At 37.1% G+C, this 20437-nt stretch overlaps 1 protein-coding gene across 1 annotated transcript in view; it reads left to right on the forward strand.

The window, feature by feature from the left end:
* The window catches only part of LOC127625252 (DDB1- and CUL4-associated factor 12), a 29360-nt gene that overhangs the window by 4078 nt on the left and 4845 nt on the right, over window positions 1–20437 (forward strand). The window contains exons 2-8 of the mRNA XM_052100415.1: window positions 4074–4364; window positions 10952–11224; window positions 11466–11526; window positions 15285–15478; window positions 15619–15684; window positions 18691–18853; window positions 18941–19113. Coding sequence (XP_051956375.1) covers window positions 4074–4364; window positions 10952–11224; window positions 11466–11526; window positions 15285–15478; window positions 15619–15684; window positions 18691–18853; window positions 18941–19113 — 1221 coding nt within the window. The remainder of the gene's footprint in view (window positions 1–4073; window positions 4365–10951; window positions 11225–11465; window positions 11527–15284; window positions 15479–15618; window positions 15685–18690; window positions 18854–18940; window positions 19114–20437) is intronic.

Consider the following 20437-nt stretch of genomic DNA (forward strand, 5'->3'; position numbering starts at 1 on the left):
ACCAACCATGCCCATGAAGTTGATGTTTGGCTAGGTGTAGACTTCACATGTTGTTCAGATTGTTTAATATTCACATTTCTCAGGTAGTTCAGATTGAACCACCTCTCAATATTAGGCACTGTACATTGAGTTACTATAGTTTATTAGAGTTTTTATATACATTTTTGAAAGGGGTGATAATAGCATATGTGTGATTGTATTACCTGCCATATGATAATTTAAACAAGATTTAGTGAAGCCATGGCTATATATTCAGGTTTGAAGTTGCTGTTTTAATTAATTTCAGAATTAAATAATGATAAGCATAGATAAATATCAGAATGAGCCAAAGGGAATGAATGCTAAAAATGAAATCATTAGGCTATTGTAAATGAAAAGGAAAAAAATAGAACAAAATAGATTTATGAGTGGACTTTGATGTCTCATATTTTGTGTGTTCCAGGGTTCCACAGTCATCTAAAACATTTTAAGTATCAGGGATTTTAACAATGTGATTTCCAGGCCTGGAATGTCTTGGAAATTATTTTCATCGTTAACAGGCATGGAAATGTCCAGCTATACTCGGCTCTAAAATATATAAAAAGTAAATTGCAATAAAATATAAAAAAAAAGTTATTACAAATGTGACCACAAATGCCAGAAAGTCATGGAAATGCATAGGTCAAGTTAAAGGGATAGTTCACCCCCAAAAAAAGAAAATTCTCTCATCATTTACTCACCCCCGTGACATACCATTTGTGTATGAATTTCTTGCCTCTGCTTAACACAAATGAAGATTTTTTTTTCCCGAAAAATATCTCTGCTATGTTGGTCCATACAATGCAAGTGAATGGTGGCCAGAACTTTAAAGCTCAAAAAAAGCACAAAAATGCAGCATACAAGTAATCCATATGGACTCCAATGGTTAAATCCATGTCTTCTAAAGTGATATGATAGGTGTGGGTTAGAAAAATATCAATAGAAAAAGAACATCTTAAAAGATATGACAATTAATCATGAAAGCCCTTAACGAGAAAATTAATCATCACAGCCCTAAAACAGACAATTAATAGTCATAATCAGAAGTATTTGTTTGACAATTAATCATCAGCCCAATTTCATAATTGTGGCAGCCCTATGCGTATCGTCACCTACTGGGCAGGGAGGAGAATTATGGTAAAAAGAACATGAATATTAATCTGTTTATCACCTATACCTATAATATAGCTTTTGAAGAAATGGATTTAAAGAGCTCATATTATGCCAATTTACATGTTCCTGATTTCATTTGGGGGTCTACTAGAATAGGTTTACATGTTAAAAAAACACATTATTTTTCTCTTACTGTACATTTCTGCTAAACGCATTTTGATCCTCTGGCTCAAATACTCTGAGTTAAGTCCTGTCTCTTTAAAGCCCCCCTTTCCGAAAAGCCAAGTCTACTCTGATTGGTCAGCTGGCCTAGTCTGTTGTGATTCGTCAACTGCGTAGAGCGTTTGTTGGGAATGTAACGGCCCTTACCATAACCGAGTTTCAGGCTTGCTGAGCAGCTGCAAACTATTGTAACAATGGCGTACCAGTTTGAGACCGATAATGAAAGTTTGAAAGAACAAGCCGATCGACCCGAACCACCTTCGCAAGCACGACTTCAGCAGAAAGTTTTACAGTGGTAAATTTTAATTGAGTAGATTTCTTACAAGTACACTGCTGATTATTGTGAACCTAACAAAGCTTCAAGTAAAAGACACGTAGTGCATCTAAGTTAGTAATCTTTTGCTGGAATGGGTGTAACCAAACATTTTTCATCCGAACTATGAACGGAGACTAGAGGCTTACTCCTGGTTGGACATTACCTGGGGGTATTAGAGAGTTAATGAGCAAGTTAGCCGTGGATAGCGGCCGTAACATTACAGCTTGTAATTGTATAATTATATAAGACACTTGAGATTGACCATTTTGTTACACAGTTTTAGGTAAAAGCTGGCCCACAGCTGAATAGTAAACCCTTACCAAAACAATAGCATTACATGGCAAGTTAACCATGAACTGCCATGAATTGCTGACATAAAATGACCGTTTGTAAAAATAAATCTATCTCCACGCTTAATCACTATTCATGATAGTAAGAACATCAAACAATCTGCATAATTCTTCACATTTGTAGGTAAATGTGGGCCCGTAGCTAATTAGCAACACTTTTTCAACACAATAACATTAGCTAGCAGGTTAGCAGAGGCCTACAGTTGTGCACTGGGTGTACACCATAGCTACAACACAAAACTCTGCATTTGAACTCTCGGCAGATAAATCCACAGATAATAGAGCATATATGCAGGTTGTGATCCTGAAGTGCCAGATTTTCCCAACAAAGTGTGAACTGCACCATCTTTCAGGAGTAACCAACTTGAAAATCCGGCATTGTTTGTGGTTGTACTGCTAAATAATTAAAAATACATTTTAACCACTGATTCTCCAATTCATCTGCTTTTGGAAGTCCAAACAAAGAGGTTTTGCTTTCGTAGTGAAGAAAACAGCATCTTCTCTATGGCGACAACACTAACCCAACTCATCCTGGCCTCGGCGATAACTATGTTAGTTTGAGGGCGGGCCAAAGTAGCCTTTAGCGGGCATTATACAAATGTGTTACATAGTGATGTAGATACTTTACCGAAGAAATGGCTGGACTACAAAGAGCCCGTTTATTGTAGTACTTGAGCAGTGTTGTCTGTGGGAGATAATAACTCCCTTTTGTGTGGACATTGTGCTTTAACTATGCAGACCTTTTACATGCACAAACAGCTATATTGCACACTAAAGGAAAGGTAAAATCCCAAAAAGCATAATAGGGCCTCTAACCACTGGAGTTGTATGGATTATTTTATGCTCCCTTTATGTGCTTTTAGAGCTTCAAAGTTCTGGCCTCCATTCACTTGCACTGAATGGACCAGCAGAGTTGAAGTATTTTTCTAAAAATGTTGTTTGTGTTAAGCAGAAGAAAGTCAAACACATACGTGTGAACTATTCCCTTAAGACACATCAGAGGTCTTCTTTACAGGAATCCACATTGTCAACTGAATAATGTTGACTTATTATCACTACATGTGGACTTGCTTGTGCTCTGTTTTTCAAGTTTGATATTCTACACATAGAAATTGTTGGTGTATATGTGACATATCATTTTTTTTTAAACAGTTTGGGTGCTTAACAATGATCCTTACTGATGGCTGAGCATGTGTGTAGGAAGGTGCCTGTGTATGTATTGGCTAAGATTCTGTTCTGACCTACTTGGCTGTTAGGATCTGGGTCAGTCAGATAGGGCTGATGTCCACTGGCCTGAAGGGGATTGAAAGAGCTTGACTTGAGTAGAAATACATTAGTGTTTATGGATGGATTTGATCAATAATGGTTTACATGAGCACTGATGTCTTGATTATAAGTGTTTTGATGTCAGTGCAATTTAGTGCGACACAGAGCATTATAATGAATTAGTCTCTCTTTCACACACACATTGTTGGGCCTACAGGAGCTGGTATACTTCAACAAGCCAGGTGTGTTTCTCTGACTGTAAGCTGTTTTTAAAAATTGCTAAATTGTCGAAACACTGCTGAATTGCATGGAGGCCGCCTGGTACAAACCAGATGTCCTGCTAGATTGTTCTCATTTTCATATTTATTTTTATATTTGAAAATGTTATGTAATCAGCAGGGGGAAAAGATGATGTGAATTACATGAATCAGTATTGGGTATAAATTATTTATTTTTTTGTCTTAGCCTGCTTATGATCTTTGATGACTGTCTTTTATAAAAATATAAAAATACATTTTCTGGAATTTTCCAAGCTTCTTAAAGGCACAGTTAACTTAGTGTTTGTAAACTTCTGACCCACTGGAATTGTGATGTAGTCAATTAAATGTGAAACAATCTGTCTGTAAACAATTGCTGGAAAAATGACTGAAATGTGCTAAATGACTTGCCAAAACTATAAGTGTGTGTAAACTTCTGGCTTCAACTGTAGTTTCTTTAAAAAATTATCTGTTTAATAAAAATGACAGACATTTCTTTAAAAGACCAATCCTCTTCTTTTCTTCAAACAGTTTGAGTGGTGTCAGTCTGCATTTAAGCGTGCCCGTGTGTCCAGCTCAGCGTGTCATGCCCAGCACTGGCGGCAGGGCCGGCAGTCGGTGGTGTGCTCTTTGAGAGGGAGGGAGTTTCGCCCGCAGCAGCAGCATGAGTGGAGCTTCCAGCGGAGTCTACGCGGATTTGCTGCTGGACGCATTCCCTCCATCCTCAGAGAGAGAGAATTCTCCCTTGGACGCCTCAACAAGGTTTTCGCTTCCCAGTGGCTCAACCACAAACAGGTGGTTTGCGGGACCAAATGCAACACGGTGAGATGTTTTTGTTAATCTCGTGTGACTTGTATTATAGATTGAGACATTATAGGTTGAAATAGGTCATATATATATGGGCTTCCCCCGACCAGAGATTTTCTTAGTCGACTGGTAGTCGTTAGTTTAAGCCATTCGTCAACTAGTTGTAGCATGGTTATGATATTAATTTAATTACTTATATATATTTTGGGAGGCATCAGAAAATGGTTTGAATTCCAGGGCTGAGAAAGAATGTTATAATTAACATTGCTAACACTGCTCTACATTACAGAGAAATACTAAACTAAACTAAGCCGTCTATGCGCATGTTTGACTACGCTGTTTGTTACGGAGGCTTGCAGTCTCGTTGAACAGGCACATGTAAAAGGTTATCACTCTTTCTTTGTTTCTGTCTAATGCATTTTATTTTTTGCTAGAACAGTATCATCTATGAGTGCTGCAAATGACCTCCGACATCTCCGCTCAGGAGGTGCTTTGAGTTTATTTCGCTTTATTTCCACAGAGTTCATTGTGAAAAATCACAAAAGCAAGAATATTCACCGATCCCTCAGCCCTTTACAACTGCTGTAAAGCCATCTTTCAAAAAGCTGAACAACACACATTTTAATTGCACTTACTTTTTTTACAGTTTCATAGAGTTTTTGCTTAACCCTAACCTACCTTAACGAAAATTACCCCATTGTACCACCTGGCGTCCAACCAGCGATAATACCGGTCTTCGTTGATTTCCTGTGGAGTTTAATTTTTTGCGACCAACCAACCAGTCAGAACTTGGTCGACCAAGACTCTTCTCATCGACCAACGGTTGGTTAGGGGGCAGCTCTAAAATATATATATAAATATATATATATACAGGTGAAACTCGAAAAATTAGAATATCGTGCAAAAGTTCATTAATTTCAGTAATTCAACTTAAAAGGTGAAACTAATATATTATATAGACTCATTACAAGCAAAGTAAGATATTTCAAGTCTTTATTTGATATAATTTTGATGATTATGGCTTACAGCTTATGAAAACCCCAAATTCAGAATCTCAGAAAATTAGAATATTACATGACATCAATAAAAAAAAGGATTTTAAATACAGAAATTTCGGCCCTCTGAAAAGTATAATCATGCATATGTACTCAGTACTTGGTTTGGGCCCCTTTTGCATTAATTACTGCCTCAATGCGGCGTGGCATGGATGCTATCAGCCTGTGGCACTGCTGAGGTGTTATGGAAGACCAAGATGCTTCAATAGCTGCCTTCAGCTCTTCTGCATTGTTTGGTCTCATGTCTCTCATCTTTCTCTTGGCAATGCCCCATAGATTCTCTATGGGGTTCAGGTCAGGTGAGTTTGCTGGCCAATCAAGCACAGTAATACCATGGTCATTGAACCAGGTTTTGGTACTTTTGGCAGTGTGGGCAGGTGCCAAGTCCTGCTGGAAAATGAAGTCAGCATCTCCATAAAGCTTGTCTGCTGAAGGAAGCATGAAGTGCTCTAAAATGTCCCGGTAGACGGCTGCGTTGACTCTGGACTTAATAAAGCACAGTGGACCAACACCAGCCGATGACATGGCTCCCCAAACTAACACAGACTGTGGAAACTTCACACTGGACTTCAAGCATCTTGGATTGTGTGCCTCTCCATTCTTCCTCCAGACTCTGGGACCTTGGTTTCCAAATGAGATGCAAAATTTTCTCTCATCAGAAAAGAGGACTTTGGACCACTGAGCAACAGACCAGTTCTTTTTTTCTTTAGCCCAGGTAAGACGTTTGACATTTGAAGCCCATGTCCAGGACCCGTCTGTGTGTGGTGGCTCTTGATGCAGTAACTCCAGCCTCAGTCCACTCCTTGTGAAGCTCCCCACACATTTGAATGGCCTTTTCCTGACAATCCTCTCCAGGCTACGGTCATCCCTGCTGCTTGTGCACCTTTTTCTTCCACACTTTTCCCTTTCACTTAACTTTCTATTAATGTGCTTTGATACAGCACTTTGAGAACATCCAACTTCTTTTGCAATTACCTTTTGAGGCTTTCCCTCCTTGTGGAGGGTGTCAATGATGGTTTTCTGCACAACTGTCAGGTCAGCAGTCTTCCCCATGATTGTGAATTCAACTGAACCAGACTGAGAGACCATTTAAAGGCTCAGGAACCCTTTGCAGGTGTTTAGCTGATTAGAGTGTGACACTTTGAGCCTACAATACTGAACCTTTTCACAATATTCTAATTTTCTGAGATTCTGAATTTGGGGTTTTCATAAGCTGTAAGCCATAATCATCAAAATTATATCAAATAAAGGCTTGAAATATCTTACTTTGCTTGTAATGAGTCTATATAATATATTAGTTTCACCTTTTAAGTTGAATTACTGAAATTAATGAACTTTTGCACGATATTCTAATTTTTCGAGTTTCACCTGTATATATATATATACTGCCGTTCAAAAGTTTGGGGTCACTTGCCTGAAATGTTTCTCATGATCTTAAAAATCTTTTGATTTTGCTTAAATGTTTGAAATTAGTTTTGTGGACAAAAATATAATTGTGCCACCATATTAATTTATTTCATTACAAAACTAAAATTTTATAAAAAATAAAAATACGTTTTTGAAATGGATGACTTTGACAAAAAAATAAATAAAAGTAAAATAAATAAGTGCCCAGTATTGATGGGAACTCCTTCAATACTGTTTAAAAATGATCCCAGGGTGATACGTCAAGAAGTTGGTTGACAAAAAGGTCAAGAGGACATTTCTGCAAATTCTGTGCAAAGGGTGACTACTTTGAAGATGCTAAAATATAAAATAGTTTTGATTTATTTTTGATTTTTTTTAGTCACTCACAACACAATTCCTATAGCTCCATTTCTTTTCTTTCATAGTTTTGATAACTTTACTATTATCCTTAAATGTGAAAAGTAATAATAATAAAGAATGAGTAAGTGACCCTAAACTTTTGACTGGTAGTGTGTATATATATATATATATATATATATATATATATATATATATATATATATATATATATATATATATATATATTTGTTGTCAAAAGTACCCATACTTCGGTACCTAGTCGATACTAAAATAAAAAAGATGTAACAATACCAGTGTTTCTGCAGTACTGGTATTACCGATCACCGACTCTATCCTGAGAATGATTTACACACGACAACCTTAAAATGCTCACAGGCTTATTTTGAACATGTGCTCTGTTACTTCTTGTTCACTGTAATGGACAATTAATCAAATTAAAATCATGACATGCCCTAGTGTGATTTATTAAACCCCTAAAGGATGCAATCTTACTGTGTAAGTGTACTTTAAATAAATCCGACCGCTCATTCACTAGAAACTCAACAAACATTGAGAATCATTCAAGTTGTATGAGATGACAGAGCAGAGCACTGATACATTGTGAACCCGCAGAACATGTAAAATATATATATTATTAATATAATTAAAATCACAGCATTTGTGCTTTTAACCTCAGCTCAGCTTTATTTATATAGCATATAATACAACTGAGTTGAACAAAGTGCTTCACAGTAATAACATTTAAAACATATCATTTCAAAATTACCACATACACAGCAGTAATCTAAAACACAAACACTCCAAAACTGTGCCCTACATTTCATTTGTCAGACTCAAATGAGAGATGAGATTTCAGACGTGACTTAAATGTCTTTAATGATCACATTGGGTGTAACGGAAACTGTTTATCTGGAAAAAGTGAAGCATCTGGCAAAAAACATGTCATAATAAAAGCACGATTCAAAATAAAATCTAGATGCATGAAAACCCTCCTGGGATTTTCATGCCCAACAGTCTCTAGAATTTACTCAGAATGGTGCCAAAAACAAAAAACATCCAGTAAGCGGCAGTTCTGTGGACTGAAAAGCCTTGTTGATAAGAGAGGTCAACAGAGAATGGCCAGACTGGTTTGAACCGACAACGTCTACGGTAACACAGATGACTGCTTTTTACAATTGTGGTGAGAAGAATAGCATCTCAAAAGGCTGTTCTGAAGTGCGGATTGGCAGCATGTGGAGGACCTACACTATATTAGGCAGGTGGTTTTAATGGCGTGTGTGTGTGTGTGTGTGTGTGTGTGTGTGTGTGTGTGTGTGTGTGTGTGTGTGTGTGTGTGTGTGTGTGTGTGTGTGTGTGTGTATTTATCACTTTGTGGGGACCAAATGTCCCCATAAGGATTGTAAAACCCAAAATGTTTGACCTTGTGGGGACATTTTGTCGGTCCCCATGAGGAAAACAGCTTATAAATCATACTAAATTATGTTTTTTGAAAATGTAAAAATGCAGAAAGTTTTCTGTGAGGGTTAGGTTTAGGGGTAGGGTTAGGTTTAGGAGATAGAATATAAAGTTTGTACAGTATAAAAACCATTATGTCTATGGAAAGTCCCCATAAAACATGGAAACACAACGTGTGTGTGTGTGTGTATATATATAGCCCTAAATAAATTAGGGCTGTCAATCGATTACATTTTTTAATCGAATTAATTACATGGTGTCCTGATTAATTAATCACACATACAAATATTTGCTTTTAAATATTAAAAAAATTATATATATGCACAGGTGCTGGTCATATAATTAGAATATCATCAAAAGTAATTCCATTCAAAAAGTGAAACTTGGATATTATATTCATTCATTACACACAGACTGATATATTTCAAATGTTTATTTCATTTAATTGTGAGGATTAAAACTGACAACTAATGAAAATCCCAAATTCAGTATCTCCGAAAATTAGAATATTACTTAAGACCAATACAAAAAAAGGATTTTTAGAAATGTTGGCCAACTGAAAAGTATGAACATGAAAAGTATGAGCATGTACAGCACTCAATACTTAGTTGGGGCTCCTTTTGCCTGAATTACTGCAGCAATGCGGCGTGGAGTCGATCAGTCTGTGGCACTGCTCGGGTGTTATGAGAGCCCAGGTTGCTCCGATAGTGGAATTCATCTCTTCTGCATTGTTGGGTCTGGCGTATCGCATCTTCCTCTTCACAATACCCCATAGATTTTCTATTGGGTTAAGGTCAGGTGAGTTTGCTGGCCAATTAAGAACAGGGATACCATGGTCCTTAAACCAGGTACTGGTTTAGAGCTTTGGCACTGTGTGCAGGTGCCAAGTCCTGTTGGAAAATGAAATCTGCATCTCCATAAAGTTGGTCAGCAGCAGGAAGTATGAAGTGCTCTAAAACTTCCTGGTAGACGGCTGCGTTGACCTTGGACCTCAGAAAACACAGTGGACCAACACCAGCAGATGACATGGCACCCCAAACCATCACTGACTGTGGAAACTTTACACTGGACTTCAAGCAATGTGGATTCTGTGGCTCTCCTCTCTTCCTACAGGAAATGCAAAATTTACTTTCATCAGAGAACATAACTTTGGACCACTCAGCAGCAGTCCAGTCCTTTTTGTCTTTAGCCCAGGTGAGACGCTTCTGACGCTGTGTCTTGTTCAAGAGTGGCTTGACACAAGAAATACGACAGCTGAAACCCATGTCTTGCATACGTCTGTGCGTGGTGGTTCTTGAAGCACTGACTCCAGCTGCAGTCCACTCTTTGTGAATCTCCCCCACATTTTTGAATGGGTTTTGTTTCACAATCCTCTCCAGGGTGCGGTTATCCCTATTGCTTGTACACTTTTTTTTCTACCACATCTTTTCCTTCCCTTCGCCTCTCTATTAATGTGCTTGGACACAGAGTTCTGTGAACACCCAGCCTCTTTAGCAACGACCTTTTGTGTCTTGCCCTCCTTGTGCAAGGTGTCAATGGTCGTCTTTTGCACAGCTGTCAAGTCAGCAGTCTTCCCCATGATTGTGTAGCCTACAGATCTAGACTGAGAGACCATTTAAAGGCCTTTGCAGGTGTTTTGAGTTAATTAGCTGATTAGAGTGTGGCACCAGGTGTCTTCAATATTGAACCTTTTCACAATATTGTAATTTTCTGAGATACTGATTTTGGGGTTTTTCATTAGTTGTCAGTTATAATCATCGAAATTAAAATGAATGAACACGTGAAATATATCTGTCTGTGTGGAATGAATGTATACATTATCCAAGTTTCACTTTTTGAATGGAATTACTGAAATAAATAACGTTTTTGATGATATTCTAATTATATGACCAGCACCTGTGTGTGTGTGTGTGTGTGTGTGTGTGTGTGTGTGTGTGTGTGTGTGTGTGTATATATAAATATATAAAATATAAAATAAAAAAAATATTCAGGTAGTGCTCTGGGATTTTTAATGACCACAGAGAGTCAGGACCTCGGTTTAACATCTCATCCGAAGGACGGTGCCTTTTTACAATATAGTGTTCCCGTCACTATACTGTTGCATTGAAAGCCACACAGAGCGCAGGGTGAGCACCCCTACTGGCATCCCAAATACCACTTCCAACAGCAACCATAGTTTTCCCCAGGAGGTTATCTGGAATCAGGAATTATCATATTGACTGATACTTTATATAAATACATATACATATGTTCATCTGGTAAAATAATAAATGCACAAGGACATCTGTGCTAATATTGTTTTTTTCCCCCCTTATGTTCACCCAGCTGTTCGTGGCAGATGTCTTCTCAGGACTGATAACCAGGATCCCCATGCTGAAAGACCGAGAGGGCAGGGGAGAGGTCTCGCAGGGTTTGGGTGGAGTGGGAAACCATTTCCACAGTCCTGGATCAGTCGGTGGTCTGGATGCCCAGCAGGGATGTGGCATCCATGCCATAGAATTGAACCCCTCTCGTACCCTGATGGCCACTGGCGGAGACAACCCCAACAGCCTGGCAGTCTACAGACTACCCACACTTGACCCTGTCTGCGTTGGAGATGTTAGTGTGGCCTTTGCCCCCTTTCTTGTGGTGCAAGTTGTGTAAATGTCAGCAGTTTTGTGGCTGCAGCGTTTGGCTCTGGAAAAGTGCATTTACTGACTTGTGCTTTTCTTCACTATACTTTTAAAAAGTCAGAAATTACTTGGTTTGTAAGCATAATGGTAAAAGATGCTGTTGATTTAAAAATAAGATAAATAAAGACTGTTTAGCGAGACTCAAAATGGCACTGTATGTTTAACAGGATGGGCACAATGACTGGATATTCTCCATTGCGTGGATCAGTGATACCATGGCTGTCTCAGGTAAAAAGCTTCCAGATCCAGTTTTGACACTGGACACCTTACACAGTGTCCTAGCAAATTAAGCATTAGGATGAATTTCAAGAGAAATGTCATATTTCATGCCAAAATTAAGTCAAAACGAAACTATTCTTAGTAAAATGAAAAAAGTTGTATTATTTAAATTAGGGATGTTAATGATTAATTGGCTAATCGTTGTTAATAATTTGATTGATTAAGCTTTTCAATCATCGATTAATCAATTTCAGAACAAATGCGTTCAGTAATCATGCCAGCAGACGAGAAGTTCAAATGTCTGAAATATCCCACAATCCATAATGTGAAGTTTTGTTGAACTCAAATATGTGTATTCAATACAAGTTATTACTAGCAGTAGTTAAACAATTCACAAATTTGTACTAAATATAGGCTAAATATGGGTAGGTAAAAATATCGATTTTAAGATGCATCGCATTCTTCATTTGAGCGGTCTCAATATCGATTCTTAAATACCACGATCAATCTTTTACTCTATGCGCAACCCTCTACTACAATGTGAGGAATTCACTCGCATTTACAACCAAATCTTTCAATTTGTGACAAAAATTTGTATATATATATATATTACAAATTTTTGTATATATATATTTCTGGCAAATGTTCATATTTCACTCACTAGTAATTGTGTAGTATAGTGGTGGAATATTCAGCAGCAATATCTTTTTACTGCATGTTGATAGTAAAAGTTGTTCAGTGTAATGCATGTCCAAAGACTAGATCCACACAACCCATTTGTCGCTGAATAATGTCTCTCTTAATTGCCTTTCTGTTCTCTTCTGTCAGTTGTTGATCAAAAACAACAAAAATAAACCATTTTAATCACGCGTAGCAGAGATGATGTAAAGCCATTCGACTTTCTCATTAAAATGCGCTCATTTGGGTGGGCCTGGGTATCTCAGCGAGTATTGACACTGACTACCACCACTGGAGTCACAAGTTCAAATCCAGGGTGTGCTGAGTGACCCAGCCAGGTCTCCTAAGCAACCAAATTGGCCCTGTTGCTGGGGAGGATAGAGTCACATGGTGTAACATCCTCGTGGTCGTGATTAGTGGTTCTCACTCTCAATGGGGTGTGTGGAAAGTTGTGTCATGCACAGCGAGCCACGTGATAAGATACGCGGATTATCTGTCTCAGATGTGGAGGCAACTGAGGCTTGTCCTCCACCACCCAGATTGAGGTGAGTAACCGCACCACCACAAGGACCTAGTAAGTAGTGGAAATTGGGCATTCCAAATTGGGGAGAAAAAATGGATAAAATAAAAATTGCACTCATTTACAGATCTATTTAAAGAAATGCCAGTTTTGTTAGAGTCGGTACCCTTTAGCATGTGTTCAACAAATCAATATAAACACTTGTAAATGGTAAGAATTATGCAATTAAGCAATACAAATGTAATAAAATATATAATATAATGATGAAATGTAATATCTTATTTATTTATTGAATACATGGATTTGTTCTTTAAGCCAAAATGTGACAAATTATGTTTTTTTTTTTCATAATGTACCTAGTTCAAATGTCCCCTGTATAATTAACAGGATTAACTGGGAGATAATTTCTTTCATATGCAAGCAAAAGGGACATTATAACTAAAATATACCCATATGAATCTATATCAAATCAGAATCGAATCAGGAAATCTGTATCAATACCCAGCCCTAAGCCAAGATGTATACAAATTAGGGCTGTCAATCAATTAATATTTTAAATTGAATTTATTACATGGTGTCCCGATTAATTAATCACATTTAATTGCATATACAAATATTTGCTGAGAAAGCCCCTCATATAACAATATTTCAATATATAATGATGAAATAATTATACATGGTTATCTTTAAATATTTTTAAATATAAAATAAAAAAATATTCAGATAATTAAAATGCATTACATTCTTGTAGCAGAAGAGTTAATAATTGATAAGACAATTCAAAAAGCGGCTTTAGTATACAATGTATTGTTTACTACCATATTATTGAACATAAGTCAATCATTGGCATACAGAGATTTATTATGAGGGCTTGTTTAAGGACCCGTCAGTGTACACCTGCGTCAGACATCTTGTGTAGCGTCTCTGGTGCGTTGCATCATAAACAAATTTTTAGGTCACTGTGTCAAGTTAAATATAGTTTAATACTTAGAACACATCTTGAGATCCCTTAGTTCGAATTTGCGCTCCAAGTGTTTGAACGCAAGAACGTGTTGCATGCTTGTGTTTTTCTGCTGCTGAAGGTTTGTTTTGTTCACTGTATAAACTGCGTGTTGCCCATACAACTGAAGTTTCACTTACTGCCCTCTGGAGTAAACAGGTGGTACTACAAGCTTGCATTCCTCAGGAATTTTCCTTATTACGCTCCGGGGGCATTGTGATTAATTGCGTAAAAACATTTTAACGAGTTATTTTTAATAAAATTAATCGCACTGAATTAACGCATTAAGTCAACAGCCCTAATTCAAATTCACTGAACTAAGAATATTTTAAGAGAAAAATGCCAATACTTGCATTTCTTTTTATATTAAGTTAGTTGAAATTATATTTAAACGGTAGGCTACATGCAAAGTATTTGGAGTCCTCCACATGCATTTTACCATTAACAATTAATCGATGAATTGATCGTTAGTTTCCACGAAAATCGATAGTAAACGGTAAATGGTCTGCACTTATATAACGCCTTTTTAAGCCTTAACGGTATTCAAATCGCTTTTCGCTGCGTCTCATTCACCCATTCACACACACATACACCAATGGCGGCAGAGCTGCTATGTAAGGTATGTAAGCTAGCCTGCCATTGGGAGCAACTTGGGGTTCAGTGTCCTGCCCAAGGACACTTCGGCATGTGGAGTCGTGTGGGCCGGGATTCGAACCACCAACCCTGTGATTAGTGGCCGACCCACTCTAAAAACTGAGCCACAGCCGCCCCTAAAATGTCTGAAAATTGACATAACTAACTGCAATGCTACAGGAAATAATTATATTTTATTTTGGTCTAAATTGTAACTTTACATTTTGGTAGTATTTATTGTAATGACTTTAATTTATTCTGATTTAAATATAAGTAATTCTGGACACAATCATTTAATTGCTGTATTATCATCATGAGAATTTGGGGCGGGAGCTAAAATGTCATAGAAAACGTAGTAATGCATTGAGAACCGGTTCTGAACAGAAGAAATTCTTTAAATAATACTGGAATCGTATGATCGTCATGACTTTCGGTTCTGTTAATGGTTCTCCTGTATGCAATTTTAAACCTATGCGGCTGGAACACTGTCCTGAAATATTCTGACAGTGTTTTCAGCTCTCAAGCCGGTTCTTTTGAATCTACAGCGCAAAACATACAGCACTTCTGTTTATTGTCCAGTATACAATATCTTATACTGATTTCCAAGTTATGAATCTCCAACTTGAAATTAAATGAGAAATTTTGAAGTCTCACAATCCTGAAGTACAAGATTAGTTGTTCATATGACAATGTATAATTAAAGATACATGTGTTTTGTTGTAATAAGTGGATTTTTGTCAAATAATTAATGAAATATGCCATCACATTTCTTGGTTTAGGTTTGTTTATTTAGAATCTAGTTAGGATCTATTATTGCATTGTAATTATGTCTCTAAAAAAGAGACAAGAATTGTATTACATTTCATTCTGATTTGTTATATCGGCTCTGTATAATTCTGAAAAGTCTTTTTTTTTATTTTTTATTCCCTGGTGCAGGGTCTCGTGACGGCTCCATGGGTCTGTGGGAGATATCAGAGGATGTGCTGACTCAGGCAGACAAGCAGCAGAATGAGGAGGGTGTTCCCTGTTACTCACACATCTCTCACCGTGCTCTTAAGGACATCCCCAAGGAATACACCCACCCCTACAACTGCAAAGTGCGCGCACTGGCCTTCAACAACAGCCATAAGGTCAGCCTCTGTCCTTGACTCATCTGACTCAGATTGACATCACTGACTTGAAATTGCATAACTTCAGAGTACAGTATGTTATTCAACCTCATTGTTTCTCCAGTTGACTGTTCTTTAATTTTGTTCTCTTCCTTCCTCAGGAGCTGGGTGCTGTTTCTTTAGATGGATATTTCCATCTATGGAAGGCAGAAGACAACCTGTGTAAGGTACAACTACCGCATTTAACATTTTCTCTGTTAAAGGCCTTGTTACACAAACAAAACGTCAAACAACACTAAATACAGATGTAAACATGGTCCAAAATGTTTTGCGATCCATCCACTGAAAACTATGGGAGATAGTCAGAAACGCATGTGACCACAATTCATTTGTGTAAACGCTAATGCATCCTGATGCACCCCAGGCAACAAAGATGGACCATCTGCTTGTGTTACACAAACAAAGGTATGTACGGCTTTAAAAGAAAACAAACGTCAAATTGAAAAAGCTACAGGTTCAACGGTAACTATGTGGGGCAGGGTTTTGGAATGCAGAGGCGTGAAGTTCCTAAATGACTAACATTGCTTACACAGTACACAGCCTTAGGGGCCGTTCACACTGAACATGTTGTAGCATCCATCTGTGCTTTAACGTTCTCTGTGTGTTTTTGACCATTACGGCACATCTCGACAGCGTGTCAAGTTAATAAGAACGCATCTCAAGACACATGAATTCTGTTCCATTTTGCTGTGCTCTGTCTAGGTGTTTGAAACACTCGCCTGCTGTATATGCTGCTTCAGCACGTTGAGTCCACTGCCACACACCTGGTGTGTGCGTGCGTGCGTGCGTGCTTGCTTGCGTGTGTCTTAAGTGTTCGCTCCTGTGGGAAAGTTGCGATTCTCCTTACTGTTGCTGCTGTGATGATTCATGAAGCGTTCCATTCAACTCGGAGATTAGGAATCTCCATTTTCATCTGGGGAATGTGCAACGGAATGACACATTATGTCAGACATCTAACTTGGAAACTCGTGCAGAAATCTTCAACTCCCATTTCGTCAAGATGCAGGTGTTACGTCATGCAAACATTTGGTTAACAGTCAGTGACAAAGATTCAATTTTAATAAATAATATCCATTAACGAGTCAAAGTGCTTACATTATGTGATAAAAAAACGTGTTTAGCAAACGTTTTGCAGAGACAGGTGTTCAAAACACTGTTGACAGGGTTTGTACAAGGTGCTTGAAGTACTTGAATTTGGCTTTTTCAAATTTAAGTCCTGGAAAACCCTTGAAAATTGCGGTTTTTACCAAGAGGTACATAAAAAGTTATTGATTTATTGAAAACCTTAAAATACGTTGCTTAAATCATTTAATAAATTACATTTATTTATTTATTTTCGGAAAAACACGACGACAGACTATTAGACTACTGCTGGCAGCGCATAGACGGCATAGTCACGTGACACCTGTTACTTTTGGCAGCGCTATTCAGAATGGGCCAATCACAATCAAGTGTTACTGGAGGATTGTTACTGGAAAAATATTTTATAGATACTGCTGTGGCAGATTTAACAAGTATTAATTATTGCAACTATCAGTTCTAATTAAAATTACTCTCCAGAGTTAAAATATTAGATGTAAAACGATCTGAGATTTTAATGGGGATCAATGGAGGATTCCGTTTTGTGAGCCGTTTAGCGCCCCCTTGTGTAAAGAGAGCTTTGTGTCTCACAAATTAAATTTAGGTTATTTCTGACAACATTTGGGTCAATTTCAAAATATTGACAAATATGTCCTTTGACTTTTTTTAGTCATGAAAAAGCTTTCAAATAGCGAAAATATATAAATAATTATATAACAACCTTTAATTATATGAAATGTATATTTGAAATTGTCAATTGCCTGAAAAAATCCTTGGCCCCTTCCTCTGGGTCACCACGTTTGACATATTATTTATGTGTTTATTCTGTACTTATTTTTAATAAAAGCACAAGGCCGAACAAGTGTGCAAAAAAGCAAAACTTAATTATTTAAATAATTTAAAAAGCGTTTTAGTCCCTTGATTTCTTGTCATTGGTGTTATCAATGTTTTAAAAAGAAAATTCAAATATTTTAAAATACAAAAAGCTGTGGAAAATATTTTTTTAGGTCATAGTTTAGAGGCTGCTTAAATATGCATTGATTTTTCCCAGCATGTTAAAAAGTTATTAATTCACATTTTAACTAATATTTTCACACAAAAATATTTGGTGTTGTACCCCATTGAACCCTGAAAATGTGGTGGTGTAACCCATTTAATTAGTGTAAACTTGCTTCATTTGTGAAACCAAATTAAATTATAATGAACGAACAACAGCCAAGTTATCCTTTAAGAATAAAATGTATGTCAACATGTTACAAAATATTTACCCTCAGCATTTATAGGCAAAAACTGAACTGAATGGAAAATGTCAATATTTTGTAAATTGGAAAGTCAAAATTTTTTGAGAATGACACATTTGCAATTTGGATCAGTTCCTCACATAAATCTGTTGTGACTTTAAAAAACATGAAACATAGCAAAGGAGTCATATGGACTACTTTTTACAGACCCAGTTATTCACTTTTGTTGGAAAGCGAAGTGTGTTTTAAGGCACATCGATTTCATCATGAATGAACCAAGAATTGTTACTGTGAGAATATGTAAATATAGATGCTTGTTGAGATATGTTATACTTGTAAGAAGTGATGTTTTATAAAAATAAATTAACTGAATAAAATATTTTTATTTAAAATGATCAAATAAAGAATTTGTTTTAATGACATCTTGAGTATAGTCCTTGAAAACAATTAAAAATGTTCTTGAAAAGTCCTTAAATGTAACTTTAAAGCATCTGTACGATCCCTGGTTTAATTACACACTCTTTCGATTATAGTAACGATAGCATTGCAGCGTCACATATCAGTGTGGTTGCTATGAGACGTCTCTGACAATCAATGTACCCCTCAAGTACTCATGCCTATCTCTACTATCTAGCATTTAGAGACACAAGGATGCGTTTTGTGTGAACACCCACTTACAGCACCTTTATTACCAAGTGTGTTTTGTCTGAGAACTTGTGATGTGACCACCCAAGACCAATGTTAATTAGAGGTGTAAACAGGACCTAAGGCTTTTTTTTTACTCCTATATGAAGATTTTAACTTGTCTAAAAAGAAATGTAGCAATTAAATGATTTCTAATTTGATTTTCAGGAGCTTTCAACCAAACTCCCTTACTGTAAGGAAAATGTGTGTCTTGCTTACGGGCTGGACTGGTCTGTTTACGCAGTGGGCTCTCAGGCACACGTTTCCTTCCTAGACCCCCGGCAATCGTCTCAAAACATCAAATCCGTGAGCTCCAGGGAGCGTGGCAGTGGTGTGTTTTTCCCTATAGATCATTTACACATAAATTCTCATGTAAAAATTGCTGGTGCTCAGTTTTGTGTGTCTGTGTTTTCAATAGGTATCCGCTCTGTGAGTTTCTATGAGCACATAGTGACAGTAGGCACTGGCCAAGGCTCCCTGCTCTTCTATGATATCAGGGCCCAGCGTTTTCTGGATGGCATAGGGGGAGGTGGGCACTGGAATCGCAGTCCAGAGGGTATTCTGAAACTTACAACAGGCACAGGTTGGCTGGTAAGATTGTCCTCTTTGACCCTTAATACACAATGCTTACTCTACTAGGACACCTGTGTGAACTTTAGGGGACATTATTTCATGCATCCACTAAAAATTACCTTGAGGCCCGATAGTTAAAAGCTACTGCGAAAGTGGCTAAGAATAGACAAGTTAATTTTCAGGGTTCCCGTGTGTCCAAAAAGTCTTAAAGTTTCTTAAATGGTATCAAAAACTTTTAATTATCATTTTAAGAGGCCTTAAATTGGAGGACAGAAAGACAGGAATCGCTATATGGCCTACTGAAATTATTACTTGTAAGACAGTATTTTCAGTGGTTTCAGAAGGGTTCGCAATCCGTGAAAACAGGACATTTTTGACAAGCGATCGCTGATGATTAATTACTGATTATATTTGTTATATGACTATGATTGTAGGAGATTTGTTTACCTTTTCTGTTTGTGTGAGCAGCTGGGTGCACAGACATTTCAAAATAAGAATCCCTGGTGAATTTCTGGCTTGTTTATAGTTGAAAAGTCCTAAATTATGCACCAGATCTTTTATTTTTTTTCTGGTTGTTATTGGTATTTTGGTTATAAGCTGTAATAAACTCCAATATACTGCATCTGTCATTTCTTTCCATTTGTAGCCTCTATGTCTATGCCCATCACAGTTAAGAAAGTGTAGCCTATTAACCTTTTAATTCGTATGTTTTGATGTATGGGTACATAAACTAATTTTAATACTCTTTATTTATGATTAAATATTAGGCAGTGTTAAGTGCAAATAGCAAATTATTTACATTTAAGTTTATCAAAAATTAAGAAAATCAAGTATTTAGAAAACATGTTTTCTGTATTGTAATTTTTTTTTTTAAATAAATACATTTTATTTATTTATATACATATACAGTGAGGAAAATAAGTATTTGAACACCCTGCTATTTTGCAAGTTCTCCCACTTGGAAATCATGGAGGGGTCTGAAATTGTCATCGTAGGTGCATGTCCACTGTGAGAGACATAATCTAAAAAAAAAATCCAGAAATCACAATGTATGATTTTGTAACTATTTATTTGTATGATACAGCTGCAAATAAGTATTTGAACACCTGTCTATCAGCTAGAATTCTGACCCTCAAAGACCTGTTAGTCTGCCTTTAAATTGTCCACCTCCACTCCATTTATTATCCTAAATTAGATGCACCTGTTTGAGGTCGTTAGCTGCATAAAGACACCTGTCCACCCCATACAATCAGTAAGAATCCAACTACTAACATGGCCAAGACCAAAGAGCTGTCCAAAGACACTAGAGACAAAATTGTACACCTCCACAAGGCTGGAAAGG

The sequence above is a fragment of the Xyrauchen texanus genome, chromosome 31 (genome assembly GCF_025860055.1).
Source record: "Xyrauchen texanus isolate HMW12.3.18 chromosome 31, RBS_HiC_50CHRs, whole genome shotgun sequence".
Lineage (NCBI taxonomy): Eukaryota > Metazoa > Chordata > Actinopteri > Cypriniformes > Catostomidae > Xyrauchen > Xyrauchen texanus.